Source organism: Ochotona curzoniae, unplaced genomic scaffold (assembly GCF_017591425.1).
Source record: "Ochotona curzoniae isolate NIBS_2020 unplaced genomic scaffold, NIBS_Ocur_1.0 contig_3190, whole genome shotgun sequence".
Lineage (NCBI taxonomy): Eukaryota > Metazoa > Chordata > Mammalia > Lagomorpha > Ochotonidae > Ochotona > Ochotona curzoniae.
In genome coordinates, this window is record NW_024465751.1 from 3,488,540 (window position 1) to 3,504,874 (window position 16,335).

At 37.6% G+C, this 16,335-nt stretch overlaps 1 protein-coding gene across 4 annotated transcripts in view; it reads left to right on the plus strand.

Moving 5' to 3' along the window:
* The window catches only part of ADCY8 (adenylate cyclase 8), a 216,540-nt gene that overhangs the window by 45,949 nt on the left and 154,256 nt on the right, over nt 1-16,335 (plus strand). For all 4 annotated transcript variants that reach the window (XM_040979449.1, XM_040979450.1, XM_040979452.1 and 1 more), the window contains exon 2: nt 10,578-10,727. In XM_040979449.1, the coding sequence (XP_040835383.1) occupies nt 10,578-10,727 (150 nt within the window). The remainder of the gene's footprint in view (nt 1-10,577; nt 10,728-16,335) is intronic.

Below are 16,335 nucleotides of genomic sequence, written 5' to 3' on the forward strand. Positions count from 1 at the left end.
CTGCAGTTATCCGTTTGGAGGCACATACACATTTCTTTCTCTGCTCAGTAGTAGTTGTTTAATGCAGAAGAAAATATTTATCCTCTCCATTACTGTTGGACATTCAGATTATTTCCAGTTTCAAGCCCATACGTGAGGTGCTTCTGTGGACATCTTGAGCACGCAGCTGAAGAGGCTGTTGCAAAGATGTCTCTGAGATGTGAAGTGTGGAAGGCACAGTTGTAGAGATGCAAAAATTAATCATTCGTGTATAGGGCCAACGTAGCTACAGGTGTTATTCTTTACCACCGTTCTAGCCCATTGGACAAGGCTCCGTAACCTAGCTGGTGTGTAAAGGTCTGGCTTGGTGGTGTCGATGTGCAATCTTCACTTCTCTAACCATGCCATGCTTGTTTTCACATTGCTTTCTGTTTTGAAATAGATGTGTACTTTGCCATTGCTTTCAATAGTTACTGTTTGTATTTCTGATAGATTGATCCCAGTCCATCATTTGAAGTGAACATTAATTCTTCGCTGGCCATAGTGTCACAAACGTATTTCCTCGCTTTGTGGATGACTTTTGTTTCCTAATTTTGTTTACATTGGCTTTTGATGGGATACAGATTCTTAATTGTAATTCACTAAATATATTAGTCTGCTATTTTCAGCTTGTGCTCTATAATTTACATTTTTATTTATTTTTTAATGTAGGAAATAGTATTTCTACTATTCCACTCCAAAAAACAGTGGTTTTAAAACGATAACAGTACAAGTCCTGATAACTTAACAGTTTGGGTTGGACATAATTAACTCTGTCAAGGTGATAAGAATATTTTCCTAGATTATCCCCTGATCTCAAGCAAATGTTTTGTTGTGTTATTATTTTCCACACTATATGCCATAGTGTGGTTTTGTAGATATTGGGATTTTCCTCTCCACTTCCTGTCTCCCTCCTCACTCCCCCCTGCCCACCACCATTGCCCCCCACATTATTACAATAATACAGGCAGTCAGCAACAGTCATAAGTCCAACATTTTGCTATTTAAGTACATCATGGCATTGTAGTATCAACAGTGATGGAAAATCTAGTATCATGTTGTCGAGGTATATTTTAACAGCTTCATCAGGATCCCTCTTTATCTGGGAGGAGACATGCCTACTGCAAAGTAACTTAACTTTCCAATTTGCTAGTCTCATTCTACAGCTCATTGATGAGAGAATATATGTATATACATTTTCCCCTATATCTATTGTTATGTATAGTGCATAAATGCTACCTTGTATTTCAACATTTTACTTCGAATTAGGATACTTATTATTAGTATTGTTGTTTTCATTCTCTGGATAGCCCATACAGCAAACAGAAAGTTGTTGTCTAAGTGCTATCGCTGTGGCATACTAAGTTAAGCCACCAACTGCAGTGCAAGTCTCCCACATGGGCAAAGGTTCAAGGCCCAGCTGCTCCACTTCCAAACCAGTTCCCTGATAATGGTCCTGGGAAAGCAGCGGAGGACAGCCCAAGTGTTTGGGCTTTGACACCATGCAGGAGACTTGGAAGTACTGAATTCCTGGCTTTGGCCTTATCCCGTGCTGGTGGCTGCAGTCATCTGGGGAGTGAAGTAGTTCATGGAACATCTCACCCTCTCCCTGTCTCTCCTCTCTGTATAACTCTGCCTTTCGTATAAAACAGCAAAAAGAACGTTTTCCTTATGATCTGCTTTTAAGTGAAAAAACTGAATTTTATAAATGCTTTGTTTCAACATATGAAGAAGATGACTGTTGTTAGAAGCTGTAAATACTATAGATTATATTAATGAGTTTAATCATGTAAAACTTCACTCAGATTTCTTGGAAAACTTTAATGTGGTCAAGTTACACTATCTATTCCTTACTTGTTAGCTTACAATTTTCTAATATCGTGTATGGGAACTTTCCTCTGAGTTCATGGGTGAAGTTCACCGGTTTTTGCTTTTTGAGGTTGTTTTTGTTTTTGGCTGTCTCTTTGTATCATCAGCTGGGTTAGTTTTAGTATTAAGGCTATAATATCCTTAGGGACTGAGTGAATGTTTTCTACTTTCTACTCTGAAAGAGAGAATGAAAAGTTAAATTATTTGTTTGTTTCATAATTGCATTAAGATGCTATGATGAAGCCATCAGAGTTTATTGCTTTCCTTGTGGAAAGATTTTTAATTATGATTCCATTGATTGAATTTTCCTCCTTTGTTCTTGAGTCAGCTTTGGTAGAGATATTTTTAGAAATATCTCAATTCCACATAAGATTTCATTAGCATAAGATTCATAGTTCATTTTTATTTCCTTTGCTTTCTTCGGTGTCGAATTATCCAATTTCCTAATCCTAATATTGTGTGTTTGTACCTTTTCTCTCTTTTTTAATTGATCTACTAAGAAATTTAGTCATTTCTGAGAGTAATTTTTTATTGATTTTGTTTAACTACAATACTAATTGTTTTTGTTTCATTACTTGCTGATGCTATTTTTTGTTTGTTTGTCTATATAATTTGAGGGGTTTTTTTTCAGTTCTTGTTTATTTAGTTTGATTTTTATTTTAGTTTTGTTAAATCCTGAAGTTGAATAGTTAGATATAAATTATCAACCTTTCTTCTTTCTGTAATGAAGTCTTTATAACCGTTGATTCTTTGTCCTCTAATATTTTGGTTACTTTGGGCTATATATGTATATTTTTTCCCATTGTATTCTTAAGTCCTTGAGCTATTTAAAAGTATTTAAGATTCTCAAACACTTGGGATTTTTCTGGTTTTCTTTTTATTTGGAACTTGATTGCATTGTAGTTAATAAATGTAGTTATGTAATACTCCTTTGAAAAATTTTTTTTTGCTTGTTGTTGGTTTAAACCTTTACTTCGGGCTGACTTTTGGTAGTCCTAATAAATCACTTATCTTAAAAATGAGTACACCAGACCTATTAACAAACAGGCAAGAAAATCGAAAGGAGACAAGAAAAATTAGGTGAAAACCTTCAACATTCTGAGAATATTCCTTTATGAAAAGCTGAGCCCACTGAGCTAAAGCTCATTACGTGATCAAGCAAAGACCAGAAGCAGGAAGAGTGCAGGCTTTAATATGGAGCTAGCAACGATTATCTTATGACTATTAGGAATGCAGAGGGTTTTTTGTGATTTTCACTGAAATGGTGTTATAGTACATTAAAAAAATACGTTAAGAGTCAAATTTAGATCAAAGGGGCAAGATTGTGACACAGAGGTTAAGCCACCTCCTATAACACCAACCATTTGGGCAACAGTTCAAGACCCCAGCTGCTCCATTTCCAGCCCAGCTCCTTGCTAATGTGCTTGGGGGAGGTGGAAGGTGCCCCGACTGAACTAGAAGATCTGTCCTCTCTCTTTGCCAGGCTCCTGACTGAACTAGCAGACAGAAAATCTTTCAAAATGTGTGTGTGTGTGTGTGTGTGTGTGTGTGTGTGTGTGTGTGTGTCTGACTTCCCTCTGTATCAGTTACCCTGCCTTTCAAATAAGTAACAACTAATTCTTTTTAAAAAATTCAGTCTTAAATTTACTGTAGACTCTCCTACAGTAAAAAAGAAAAATTGAAATTTACCTTTCAAGACAACTCATAAAAGCAAAATATTATTTTAATTACACATATTTCCTATCTGATAACCCATCCCTAATAGATAAGAGTTAATTTCACAATAAGTCTGTCATTCAATAACGTTTTCTCAGTAGCTAATAACCCAAACCAAAATTTCTGAACACCTTGTCCTTTACATTGCTATCCAGTAGCAATTGCAAAGAAATAGATGTGGAAAATGAGGCTCTAGAGATTACCCATGTCATTCCCACAGGGATTTATAACTGCCCAAGCCTCACAAAGCATTTTGTGCTTCAATGTCATGTACAATTAAGTGTTTAAATATCAAACTTCCTGTTCTTAAAACTATGGCACTAAACATGATTTAAATATTCATGATTTTTTCACTCTTTTGAATAACTTTAAAAATCGTTCTTCTAAGCAATAATTCTAAAATATTTTACAGCTCTTATCGGTTTTCATCTTGTCATCATCAAAATCAATACTCACCACCATCTTCATCCTGGAAGCCAAGGTTTCTGCTTGCGTCTTTGGACTTTTCTTTCCCTGAGACTAGCTTTAGTCCTATGAGATCATAAATTTTTATTAGATACCTGACACGGATTTTTCATTTTCTAATTGTGAAATGCTGTATTTCAAAATCATTCATTGTAGGACTTACCAAATTGTTTTTATCTTTGACAAGTATTCACTTAATATATTGCCAAAAAACAATTTGTTTTGTTTTGTCCTCTGAACTTGTTATGTCACTTTATTTAGCACCACATCTGTAAAAAGCTGAATTATTTTTATCTGATTCAAATATACAGTCAGAATTGAAGAGCAGATCTCTTTAATGTGACAAACCCCTTGACTATTTCCAGTACTTTCTCCACGTTTTAGCATGTTGACTAGTTTGTACACAAGCATGTTTCTATTCAAATTTAAGCTGTGTTTTTGAGCTTCCTGACTCTATAAACATGTGACTTCATAAACTTAAGTTGGATATTCCTCAACTATCCCCTCCCCCACTCTCTTCTGAAATTCCAGTTCTATGTGTCTAGAGCCCTGAAATATTGTCACTCAGGTTATTAGAACATTTTTAAATTATTTTTGTCTGGTTTCTTCAGAGCAGGCATTCTCTGTGATATAACCTCAGGTTGGTGCACTCTCTCGGAATCCACATTTTCAGGCTAACTTCATCCAGTGAAAGTTTTGTTACAAATGCTATGTTTTCCAGTTCTAGAATTTCCTTTCATGGTGATTCCAATTCCTCTGCTTATTTGCAATCTTTTATTTCATTTTTAGCAGGTTTATGTTTACCTTTATATCCCTTTACATCACTGAGGAAAGCCATCAGAGCTGCTGTCATTCTTGTCCACTGATTTCATCATCTGGAACAGATGAAAACGGTTCAAACAGCATGTCCATGTCACATATAGTTTTTGATTATATTCAAAGACATTATGAATGCAATTTAGTAAAGACTCTAGATTCTCTCATATTCCTCAAGGAATGATGATTTCCCTTTTAAGTTAATAATTAACTTTGTTGAACTCAAAGAAAAACCTTTGCCTTTTCAACTGCAGTTCAAATTTCATTTCATTCTTTTATCCTTAGCACAATTGCTTGCCGTCTTCTCTGTACACACATTGTTCGGGAGGTTTTTATCCCTTACATTAATTCTATTCTTTTAAAGATTCTCTCCTCTCTTTCCCAAAGCTACAATTGTTATTTGCTGCTTTAATTCACCAAATTCTCGACTGGACTCTCAGCTACCTCACACTGACCCACTATGATCTAACTTCAGACTAGAGTTGTAAAAACAAGGAAATTGATACTGTGATGTTATTTCCTTTCAAATATTTCTTCTTTCTCAAAATCTTTCTGATTTTCTTCACTGAAAGTAGTTTCAAAGTGAGAAAAAGTGAATTAAGAAGGCTGATTCAAGATTCCATCAAGGATATTTGACTCCAAAGACTAAATAAGAAGTAGATACAATATCTTCTCTTGAACTGGAAACAAGAATTAAATTTAATCTAATAGTACCTGTGAGCACTGGAAGTAAAAATTCAGTATTTTGCTGTAGAGAGTAAGTTTTCCTGTATTTTATTAGCCTGCTTTATTTTCCCCCAACTGATCCTCCATCCATTTAAGCTTAGAAACTTGAGCTAGTAAAGATGGGGGCCAAGGCAGCAAATATTGATTAAAGATCGCAATCCAGGTTCAATTCAAAACTTAAGTAGGATGCAAGCTTCTTTGAGGGGATGACATTTCACTCAAGAACTGAGTGATGGGTATGGTTCTATTAGCATGCTATGAAACACTATACATATTTCATTAATATTTGCCTCAATTAAAAAAAACACATCACACAGGGTCACAGAAAATACATAATAAATACTAGAATGCAATGCTCACATTAATATGATATTAATTTTAAGAGATCAAATTCAAGATAGTTCACAGATATGTCATTGTTTGGGAAAAAAGGATATGGTAAATTAATTTTCAGTGTCTGAACGCTCTCCATACTGACTTCCTTAGGGCTGCACTAGCCTACAGTCACAGTAACAGAGGAGTAGGATTCCTTTTTCACACATCCATGCCGATCTTCTAGATTTATCAATGTAGGCATTCTCTCTGGACTTAGGTGGAACTTCAATGTGATTTTTATTTATATTTGCCTAATAGTTAGGGAATATGAGCATTTTTCATATGTCTAATAGTAATTTGATTTTGTTTTTTTTTAATGCATGTTCATTTCCTTCACCCATTTCTTCACAGGGTTGTTGGTTTTGCTGTTGTTGAGTTTCTGAAGCTCTTTGTAAATTAATCCCATATCAGTTGCACAGTGTGTGAAGATATTCTCCCATCCTATTGGCTGCTTCTTCACTTTGCTGATAGTTTCCACTGCTGTACAGAAGCTTCTTAAGTTTGATGTAATCCAGTTTGTTCATTTAGACAATCTCTACCTATACTTTTCTAAGAAGTCTTTACCAATGCCTGTATCTTGTGTAGTGTGTCCTATGTTTTCCTCTAACAGGTTGATGGTGCAGATTTAGGTTCTTGATCCGTTTAGAGTTGATTTTTGTGTAAGCAGACAGGTGCAGGTCTTGCTTCAACAGTGGTTGTTGAAGAAATCAAACTTTTTTCCTGGATTATTTTCAGTTTTCTTGTGGAAGATTAGTTGGCTGTATTTGTGTGAGCTCCCTTCTGAGGTTTCTATTCTATTCTATTCTATTCTATTCTATTCTATTCTATTCTATTCTATTCTATTCTATTGATCTTCTCTGTTTTTGTACCTGTACCAGTTTTGATTATTATTGCCCTGTAATACTACTGTAATTCCCTGTCTTGAGATCTGGAATTGTGATTCCTTCAGCTTGATTTTTATTCTTCAGGATAGCTTTGGGTACTCATGATCTGCTGTGTTTCCAGATGAATCATTTTTATTATCTTCCTATTTCTGAGAAGAATGTTGGGATTTTGATTGGGATTGCATTGAATCTGTATGTTCCCACTAATATCTAGAAATAGACACAGATGTCCTCTTTGACCACTTCTACTAAACATAGTGTTTGAAGTCCATGTAAGAGATGTTAGGCAAGAAAAAGAAACCAAGGGAATTCAAATTTGAAAGGAAGAAGCAAAGTTTTCCCTGTTCACAGATGACATGATTCTTTTTTGTTTTAAGGCATAAAGGTGGTTTGCTCAGTTTAGCCTAGGTCTCCCAGCCACCTGCCCCCACCCAGCAGGACTGGTGGGGGAACAGCAGGGTGGAACAAGACCAGGAAGGCAAAAAAGGGGGCGAGTTTGAACAACACAAGGTTCTTATACATTTCTGGACTATTCCATATAGTTATATAGTCATGATTCAGCAGGCTTCTATTGGTGGGTTTGAAGCAAGCAACTTCCAAAAGGTGCAAACTGATGAGTTATAGGATAATGGATCTTATCAAACACCAGGTACTACCTTCCTGAGGAGTGGTCTGCCTACATGACCTGCCAGGTGTCCTGCCGGGTGTCACGTAGACTGTCAGGCCTGGAGTTCACACAGCCCCCAGCCAAGCAATTAAGGCAGAATTACAAAAGCAGAAATCACCTAGATTCTTCATTACCCCTCTTTCTAGTAACTAATCAAATCTTTGATTCAGTAACATACCTAGTAGTACAATTAACAATGTGCAAGCACTGTTGAAAATACTAACATTCAAGAATCTCTTAGTGCTAAGATCTTACATGTATACAAGACAGTTTTACTAGGAACCGGAGACCCCTAACTGCCTATCATCCCATCTGGCTCCTACATTTCCAAGCAGAGGACTGGACCCCAACTGTTTTTAGGGAAAAGGAATGTCGTGGTCCACTCTTAGCTACTTCCTGCTGAGAGGGGGCGCCATTGAGTAACAGCAGCAGTAGGGGTTCCATCTAGCAGTTCCTGACAGAAGGTAGATGTCATCAGGTGTTCCATGCACATACAGCCTGGCACTTGAAAGGGTTCTCTTTGTTGAAGTCAATCGTTGTAAGCCCTGAGTTTCAGGATGACACATATAGACTAGAACATAGAGCATAGCACTGAAAACATTCTGTTGCATGACCTACTAGTCACATAATAGAAGAAAAAAGTTTTAAACTGGTTTTCATTTACAATAACCCAGCAGTTTGTCCTATTCTAACAAGATTTTACAGAACTTCATATACTTTAAGGCAGAGGCAAGCAGTCTACTAGTTTATTTATTTGCAGCTGAAGAACACAGGAATCTTAATTAGTTGAGCCAAGAGATCCCAAACAATTTGTCAAGTGAAGAAGGCATGAGCTCTGCCACAGAGCATTCAGGGTGTCGTACCCCAGTAAGGCCTAGTAAAAATTAAAGAGGGAGATGGCAAACATCCCTGTAGGGTCTAGTTGTTACACTGGTTGAGTAAGCCCTAGGTCTGAAAGGTACAAGAGTGTGTAAAATCCTACAAGTGATTTCACAGTGCTATGTGAACTGTAAATGTCTCTACTTGTTTAATGTTTGATAATTACTCTAAACTCTATTCCAAATTTTAATAATAAACTATAGCTATGGTTTACTCAAGTTACTTAGAGCAAAATGTAATTCTGAACAACTAGTAACTTTAACACGATTAAGAGAATTTTCAAGAAGTGGTTACAAGAAGATGTTGCTGTTTTTATGTGTGTTACCTGATATACATATACATGTTTATGTTGCAAGCTATGTAGTCTATTTAACTGGCTTATAGATGAAAATGTTCATAGATGAGAATTGCTAAGCTAAATCCTTTTGAAAATAATTTATGGAAGCAAAATTAAGCTCTTGGAGAGTCATGTCTGTTTCTGTTTTCTCAGGACCTACAAAGTCTGTTCAGCTCAATAGTTCCGCATGCATTCAAATGGACTTACTTGCTAAGGGTACAGTTTCAAGACTGGCCATGGGAGCCCAAATCCACATAAACTAGGTGGAAAATATATAGGTATATGTACGTAAGTGTTTAGTGATAACCCAGATCTCAGAGAATGTTAAAATGCTCCAACATGGGAAGCAGCTCTTACAGCAGACTCATAAACTAGCAATCTTGAGTAGCACTCAGTGGCCTCAGAATCAGCCCAAGAGGCAGTCTGGTCTGACAGGAGAGCCAGCAAGAGAGCAAGCATATCAGGTGGAATGTCACAACACTGCAGCAAAGAGTGTCCCTCCATGAAGGACCTCAGTGGTCCATGCCCCAGTGCAAAGAAGTAGCCATCAAAGATGGTTGTGTTCTTCTCTCAAGAGAGGAGGGAACTTTTGCTTTGTGTGTGTGGCCTTGTGTAATGACTCATGGGGTGGTTGTGGGTTCAAGAGGCTTCCAGGGCCCGGCGCGGTGGCGCAAGTGGTTAAAGGTCCTCGCCTTGACCACGCCCGGGATCCCATATGGGCGCCGGTTCTAATCCCGGCGGCCCCGCTTCCCTTCCAGCTCCCTGCCTGTGGCCTGGGAAAGCAGTCGAGGACGGCCCAAAGCTTTGGGAACCTGCACCCGCGTGGGAGACCCGGAAGAGGCTCCTGGCTTCGGATTGGCATAGTATCAGCCCGTTGCGCTCACTTGGGGAGTGAATCATCGGACGGAAGATCTTCCTCTCTGTCTCTCCTCTCTGTATATCCACCTTTCCAATGAAAAATAATAAAAATAAATCTTTAAAAAAAAAAAAGAGGCTTCCACAGCCTAAGCATCGTGTGTCAAGAGCATCAGGTAATCACTGTCATCACACATAGAAGTGCTAATTTGTTAAATTCACTAGAGTCACTGTGTACTGACTTCCCATGCAGGACCTGTATCTTCAGAGTTATACTAGAATTATATATTATTAGTATTCATATATTTTTCCAAGTAGTGTCTTGTGGATCTAGAGATCAGTAGGAGGCACTTAGAATACAGTGGCTACTGCTCAACCAGATGACACGATTCTACTTATAAGAGAACCAAATAATTCAAAAAACGGACTATTGGAATTGATAAGAGAATTTGGCAAGGTTCCAAAGTACAAAACCAACGAACATAAGTCGATGGCCTTAGTGTGGAGAAACAACTCCACAGCTGCGAAAGAACTTGAAAACAATGGAGAAAAACCATAAATAGTTTGGAATAAACCTAACCACAGACTGGAAGACCTCTATGATGAAAAGTACAAAAAGAAAAACCAAAATGTAAGAAGACATTAAAAGATGGGGAAATGTACCATGATCCTGGGTTGGTAGAATCAACATCATCAGAATGTCCATAGACACAATTCTTAAAATGTGACATTACCTTCCATCCTTCTTTCTTCCTTCTTATCTTTCCTCTTTCTCTTTTTAGTTATTGAGATAATAGATTTTCAATCCATACGATAGTTAAAGTCATAATACTGCACTAAATTAAAGTTCAAAATAAAACCCCTGTTCATCAGGAATGCAGGCAAAAACTTACACTTATTTTTTTTTTCCTCTTTTGCCTCCAATCAGCTTTTAATCACCTAACTAACTGTGTCTGAAATTTTGTTTCAGGTTGTGGCCCAAGCAGTGTTATTCATGTGCATGAACACAGCTGGAATCTTCATCAGTTACCTGTCCGACCGGGCCCAGCGCCAAGCTTTCCTGGAGACACGGAGGTGTGTGGAGGCCAGACTGCGTCTAGAGACAGAGAATCAAAGACAGGTACCAGTTGCAAAGGCTGTGCCTCCCAGTTATCTCCTAGCCCTTGTCTGAATTACAAGAAGCTTTCTATTCTCCTCCATTCTAGCCTTTCCGTTATTCTCTCAAAATAAGTGACTGTACCTTTGGATTACAGAATCTAAAATAATAATGTTAGAGTTACAGGTAACAGTGGACTGGTCTTGCTCTCCACATTCAATCACTGGTTCCCCATAGAAGTAGAATACTCCTTGTAACAACATGGCTTTCTGATACTTTTGATGACCATTTATGTTGCTAAACAGGACCACTCTTTCCGAAAATGAACACTCCCTTTTTTGGACCCTTCTCTTCTTCTCTGAAGCTGTAAATTATTATTTTATATAACTTTTTATAGTATAGCAATTTAAATTATACAAATCTCTTAGTTCCCTTAATATAGCATCCTGACTTTCAAAATACATATAATGTAGAGTAAGTTCCATAGGCATGATACCCTTCTCGTGATGAGGGAAGTAGCGGGGAATAATTTGGGTTCTGAATAGGTAATGAGTTGCAGTTTGGAAAGGTTGAAATCAAGTATTTCTTGAATGTTCTGATTGGGTGGGTGTTTGGGGAACTAGGAAAATAGTTTTTGCATCAGATGCTATATTTCACTAAATAAAATTAGCTTTCTGGAGCAAGCATTTGGTGTGCCATCTTGAGAAACACGAATCTCATATTGGAGTGTTTGAGTTTGAGTTCTGGCTCTGACTCTGACTCCAACTTTCTATTGATGTATTGTGCATTTCTGTTTCTATTGTATATCCTGCAAAGCAGCAAGTGATGGCTCACTTACTTGGGTCACTGGGATCCGCGTGGGAGACTTAGAATGAGTTGCGGGATCCTGGCTTCTATCTGACTCAGGCCAGCTGCTGTGAGCATTGGGGAAGTGAGTAGTACATGGAAGATTGTTGTCAGTCTCTGCCTGACTCTGATTCTCTTTCAAGTAAATACAAATAAATAAACATTTTTAAAACTAATGAAATGAAATCACTTTTCAGAGACCAAAGATTTGCATCACTGAAGTGAGTCATGTATGCAAAATGTGTGCCTAGCACTGCTTCTGAGAATAATGTCCAAAGAGGAATGTCCCGGATGTGTTGTAACAATGGTTTTAAAATTGATGTGGGAAATCCTAAATTAAATGCTCCACACATATACCAGGTTGTGCCATAATAGCTTGCTTCTTGAAGTTTGCCTTGTTGTGCATATCACACCTGTTATTTAAGTTTTAGACAATAATGATTTGAGAAATGATAAGGAAAATAGCTGTACAGAAAAACCTGTTACTGTGCTTCATCATGTATGATTTGATGGAATTATATGGAAGTGTAGATCTTTGAATGAGTGGAGCCATCTCTGCCTGACAATGGATGACACAGAGGTCTGAAGAAATCTGCCAAGCAGTCATGGTTGCACCCGATGGTATTGTCATAGTCACAGAGGAAACTGGAGAGTTTGTGAAACCAGCCTTGAATGTGCAAGGCTAAGAACTGGGAGTTTTTAAGTTAGTGTTTAAAAAAATTGTGGAGCCTCGATAATAATCTTACTGTAGTTTCCCTGAATGGCTTTTAGAATAATTTAGAGACAACTGTAAGAAAGAAAGGATCTTATACAATAAACATGAGCACGCTCCCCGACTTTGTGTTATGTTGCTGTACAAAATAGAGTTGCCAGACTGGCGCGTCACTCTTTCCATGGGCATTGTGCCAATTCAGAGAATGCTGCCCTATCAATAATTGATTCAGCTGATTCCATGCTGTGTCACAAGAGCCACCATGTGGGCGAGTAATTGAAAATACCTGCTATCGAGTGCTAATAAAATATTGGAAGCACTGGAAGCTATTGCTTTATCATACCTGTAAGAATTTATTTTCCCACCATTCAAATTGGATGTCTTGCAACCCGTGTGATATAATAACCCAATAGGGGATGGGATGCCATGCCTTCTTCCCTAACCTTTTTTTAAAGTTGGTAGAAGGAAGGATAAATAAAAACATACAATAATAGAATATGAGAAAGTTATGGTATAGAATGCAGGCCACTAGATTTTGCAGCTGCCTTGCTTCCTAATGGGCCATCTAAGCCAATTCACTCTCAGCTTTGGTTCCTCATCTGTACATGGCAAATTATCTTCCTCTTCAGCTCTGTATTTGTTTCAGATGAGATAATGTGTATAAATCCATGTCAAAGTGTCCAAGGATGAACAGACCATCTTTTGGTAGATTAAGCAACATATGCTTAATTCAGCATTCACAATGATGACAAAGTGTGTCTTATAAACTCCCTTCCTCCCAGGACAGTATGTAACATACCCAGCTCTGTGTCACTCAGTGCTGAAGTTACTTTCCATGGAAATTTGATCTCTGCTTCAGGTTTCCATAATGGCTGAGAACTTCCTCAGTGACAGGTGTGCAGTTTAGGCGAGTAGATAGTATGTAGGCTTTCTAATGAGACTACCTTGAATTTGAAACCTTAGTTACTATTTTTAGTGAGCTGGAGCAAGATCCAGAACTTGATTTCTCCCTCTAAAGAATGTAGATAATAATACTCTGTCTGAAAAGCTGTCTTCGTGGTGAGAAATATTGTGCACAACTCAGTGAAGAGTTCCTATTAGCTTTATTAAGCATAATTATTTCTATGAGTCAGCCAACATAGTTCTGTCTCAGGAGGACTCTTTTGAGAATACATTAAGTATCGAAATAATTTAGGGTTATTTGTATGGAGGCAAATCAGAAAATTAGTTCTCAAGTATACTCGTATACTCGGCAACCAGAGTTCATTGTAAGCTTCCATATAAAATTTTAAATTATCATGTGCCACTGACAATTCATTCCCATTCACCTTTAAGCAGAGGTAATTTTAATACCATACTTGTAGAAAACCCTGCACTTTAGGAAGGAGACATTGTAAAGGCAAAAGAGACAGTATATACTTTATTATATACTAAATAGTATATATACCATATACTATATATTATATTTATATACTTGAGTAATTATCCCAAAGCAGACAGATTACATTATCTCAAATGCAAAATCAAGCAGGTCAGATTACACATATTGGTTAAAATTTACAGAATTTTTCACATTCTAACTTTATTTCTTGGTAGAATTCAAAATATATATGTCAATGACTTATTTGTTCAATCATGAATTAACTCACTTATTGAGAGTCTGTCTGAGAGGGAAGCCCGATGGACTTCGGGAAGATTGACTAGTTAAGGATTCATGGCCTGACAAAGTGCCAGATGTGGAAGGAGAGATACACAACCACCTACACCTAGAGCAGGCGTGGATGGCTCAAGTTTAAATGGATTTACATTTGTGGAAGTCTACCTAGAGGAAATATTGTCTGAGCTTCCACTTGCAAAGTGTTCAGCTCAGTGAAGAAATGATGAAAAATGCTTGCCCCCTTCCCCCAGCCAGTGGTCAAAAAACATGAAAACACTTTGAAGAAAGTGAGAAAATAGTTTGCTGGGGGACATTGTGAACATACCTACAATCATTCACCCATTTAATCACCCCTCCAATCCGCTTATTCATGCTGTGGATACAATGAAACACAGACTTGATATTTACTCAATATTGGGCTTAGAGGATAAGTGCAATTTTCTTTATTGGAAGATACGAAAGACAGAAATTAGCAATAATGCTACTCGCAAGAATTATGAAAATGTTGGGCAATAGGGATCCGCAGCAATACTAAACTGTTGAACTAGCAAAACCACTTGAGCAAGACCCTTGGAGTATGCCACCGCATCAGGAACCCAAGCATGGTTGCGAGACTGGGTGTGACTTCTCCCCTTATCTCTCCCTTTGCCCCAGATACAGTAAGGAAAAAAGAGAATATGAAAACAATGGTCTCACCCACTTTCCTCTAGCCCTTGACTCTTTGCACCCTAATTAAATATGTAAAAATTTTCAAAAATAAATAAGTAAATAAACAAAACGTATTTACCACCTAAAAATGTGTAATTCAATGAGGCACTTCAAATTTTCATCAATGAAAAAGTCTATTTACTGGACATCAACTGTGCGTCAGGTATTCTTCAAGATGCTGTACACACCAAAAAATAAAGTCTACTTCAGGTCTCTGTTACTGCCTGGTACATTGAATCTCCATTATTGCAGCAGTTGGATCAACTAGGAACCCCTGAAAAATGGCCCTATAATTCATTCCTCTCTATATTCTGAAAACTACTACAGAAAATATACCTATGAGGTAAATGGGATTATTAAGCTATAATGGTGGGTGCTAATTATTGCTACAAGTAAAAATGGTCCGATATTAGTCAGATTTAAAACGCCTTTGAATTATGCTTCCTTTTATTTGTAGCTCCCATCATATAATGAAGCATTTGATTTGTCTGGGAAACAGGTTTTCCTCCTTGGATATCATGAATTCCATGTGTGGTGCTTGAAGTTAAAGAACCAAGAACCATTAAAACCCTTTATTCAATGTTTCTTCAAAACTAGGCTTTTAATTAAGCTCTCTGAAGATGACTCTTAGCTTTACATCTAACCAGTTGAATGCCAGGTAGGAACTACTGAATGGATCCAAAGCTGACATGTCTAGTTTAAATGATTTTCCACAAGAGATAGAGATCCTATTAGTCCTTTCCTTGCAGAAGACCAGAACTTGATCTGTTTTAAAAAATCACAAATGCTAGCCAGCCAGCACAGAGCATACTAATCAGCTGCCACATGTTCTTCCGGCCCTCGGCTTCTCTTTTTCGTGCCTGTTCTTTATCCCAAGACCTTAGCCTGGCTCAGAAGCAGAATAGTGTACGTGTTGAGAAAACACCCATCAGCTTCTGTAGGACCTGGGTCCCAATCCTCTTCCTTCTCTTCTGAATACTTTGATGTTATGGATATGCAATGACCACACTGATTAAACATTCATCCAAACTTTTGATAATGGTTAATAGATGGTTCTCAGCCAAAAGCATAGTCTTACGGTAGTGGTGACATTATTTTCACTCATCTCAGCAGGAAACTCTTCTAGCTGCCATATTCCATCCCAGGAAAAATCCAGTCTTGCATTGTGCAACAGGCCTTCTAGAACCTGGCATATTCTCTTTCCCCCAAAGTTCTTCCTGGTCCCCTTCCATCTCATATTGTATGAAATGGCCACTGGCTCTTATGTTACTGATTTCCAACCCGGTATCATCGGACTTTTTCAGCAAGGAAATTTCACCTTCATCTTGCTCTGTCTCTGCTCTTCTGATGCAGTGTGCCTCCCTTCATTTGATCCCAGGCAGTATGGAAATGGTCCTCTTACTCTCCAGGATACAATGGACCATAATGTCACTAAATAATGGGCCACGCCTAATGACCGTTACTAATCAGCATTTCTGTCTCCCTAAAACACTGAAGACTAAAGCAACTACTGAGATGATTGAATAAAGAAAATGTGATGTGTACATATGTATGTGTGCATGTATATGTGTGTGCGTGATGGAATACTATTCAGCCATTAAAAAGAATAAAATCTGATATTTGCAATAAATTGGATAACTCTGGAAAACAACACATTAATTGAAATAAAACAGATGCAAAAAAGATAAATACCATATATTCTCCCTTCT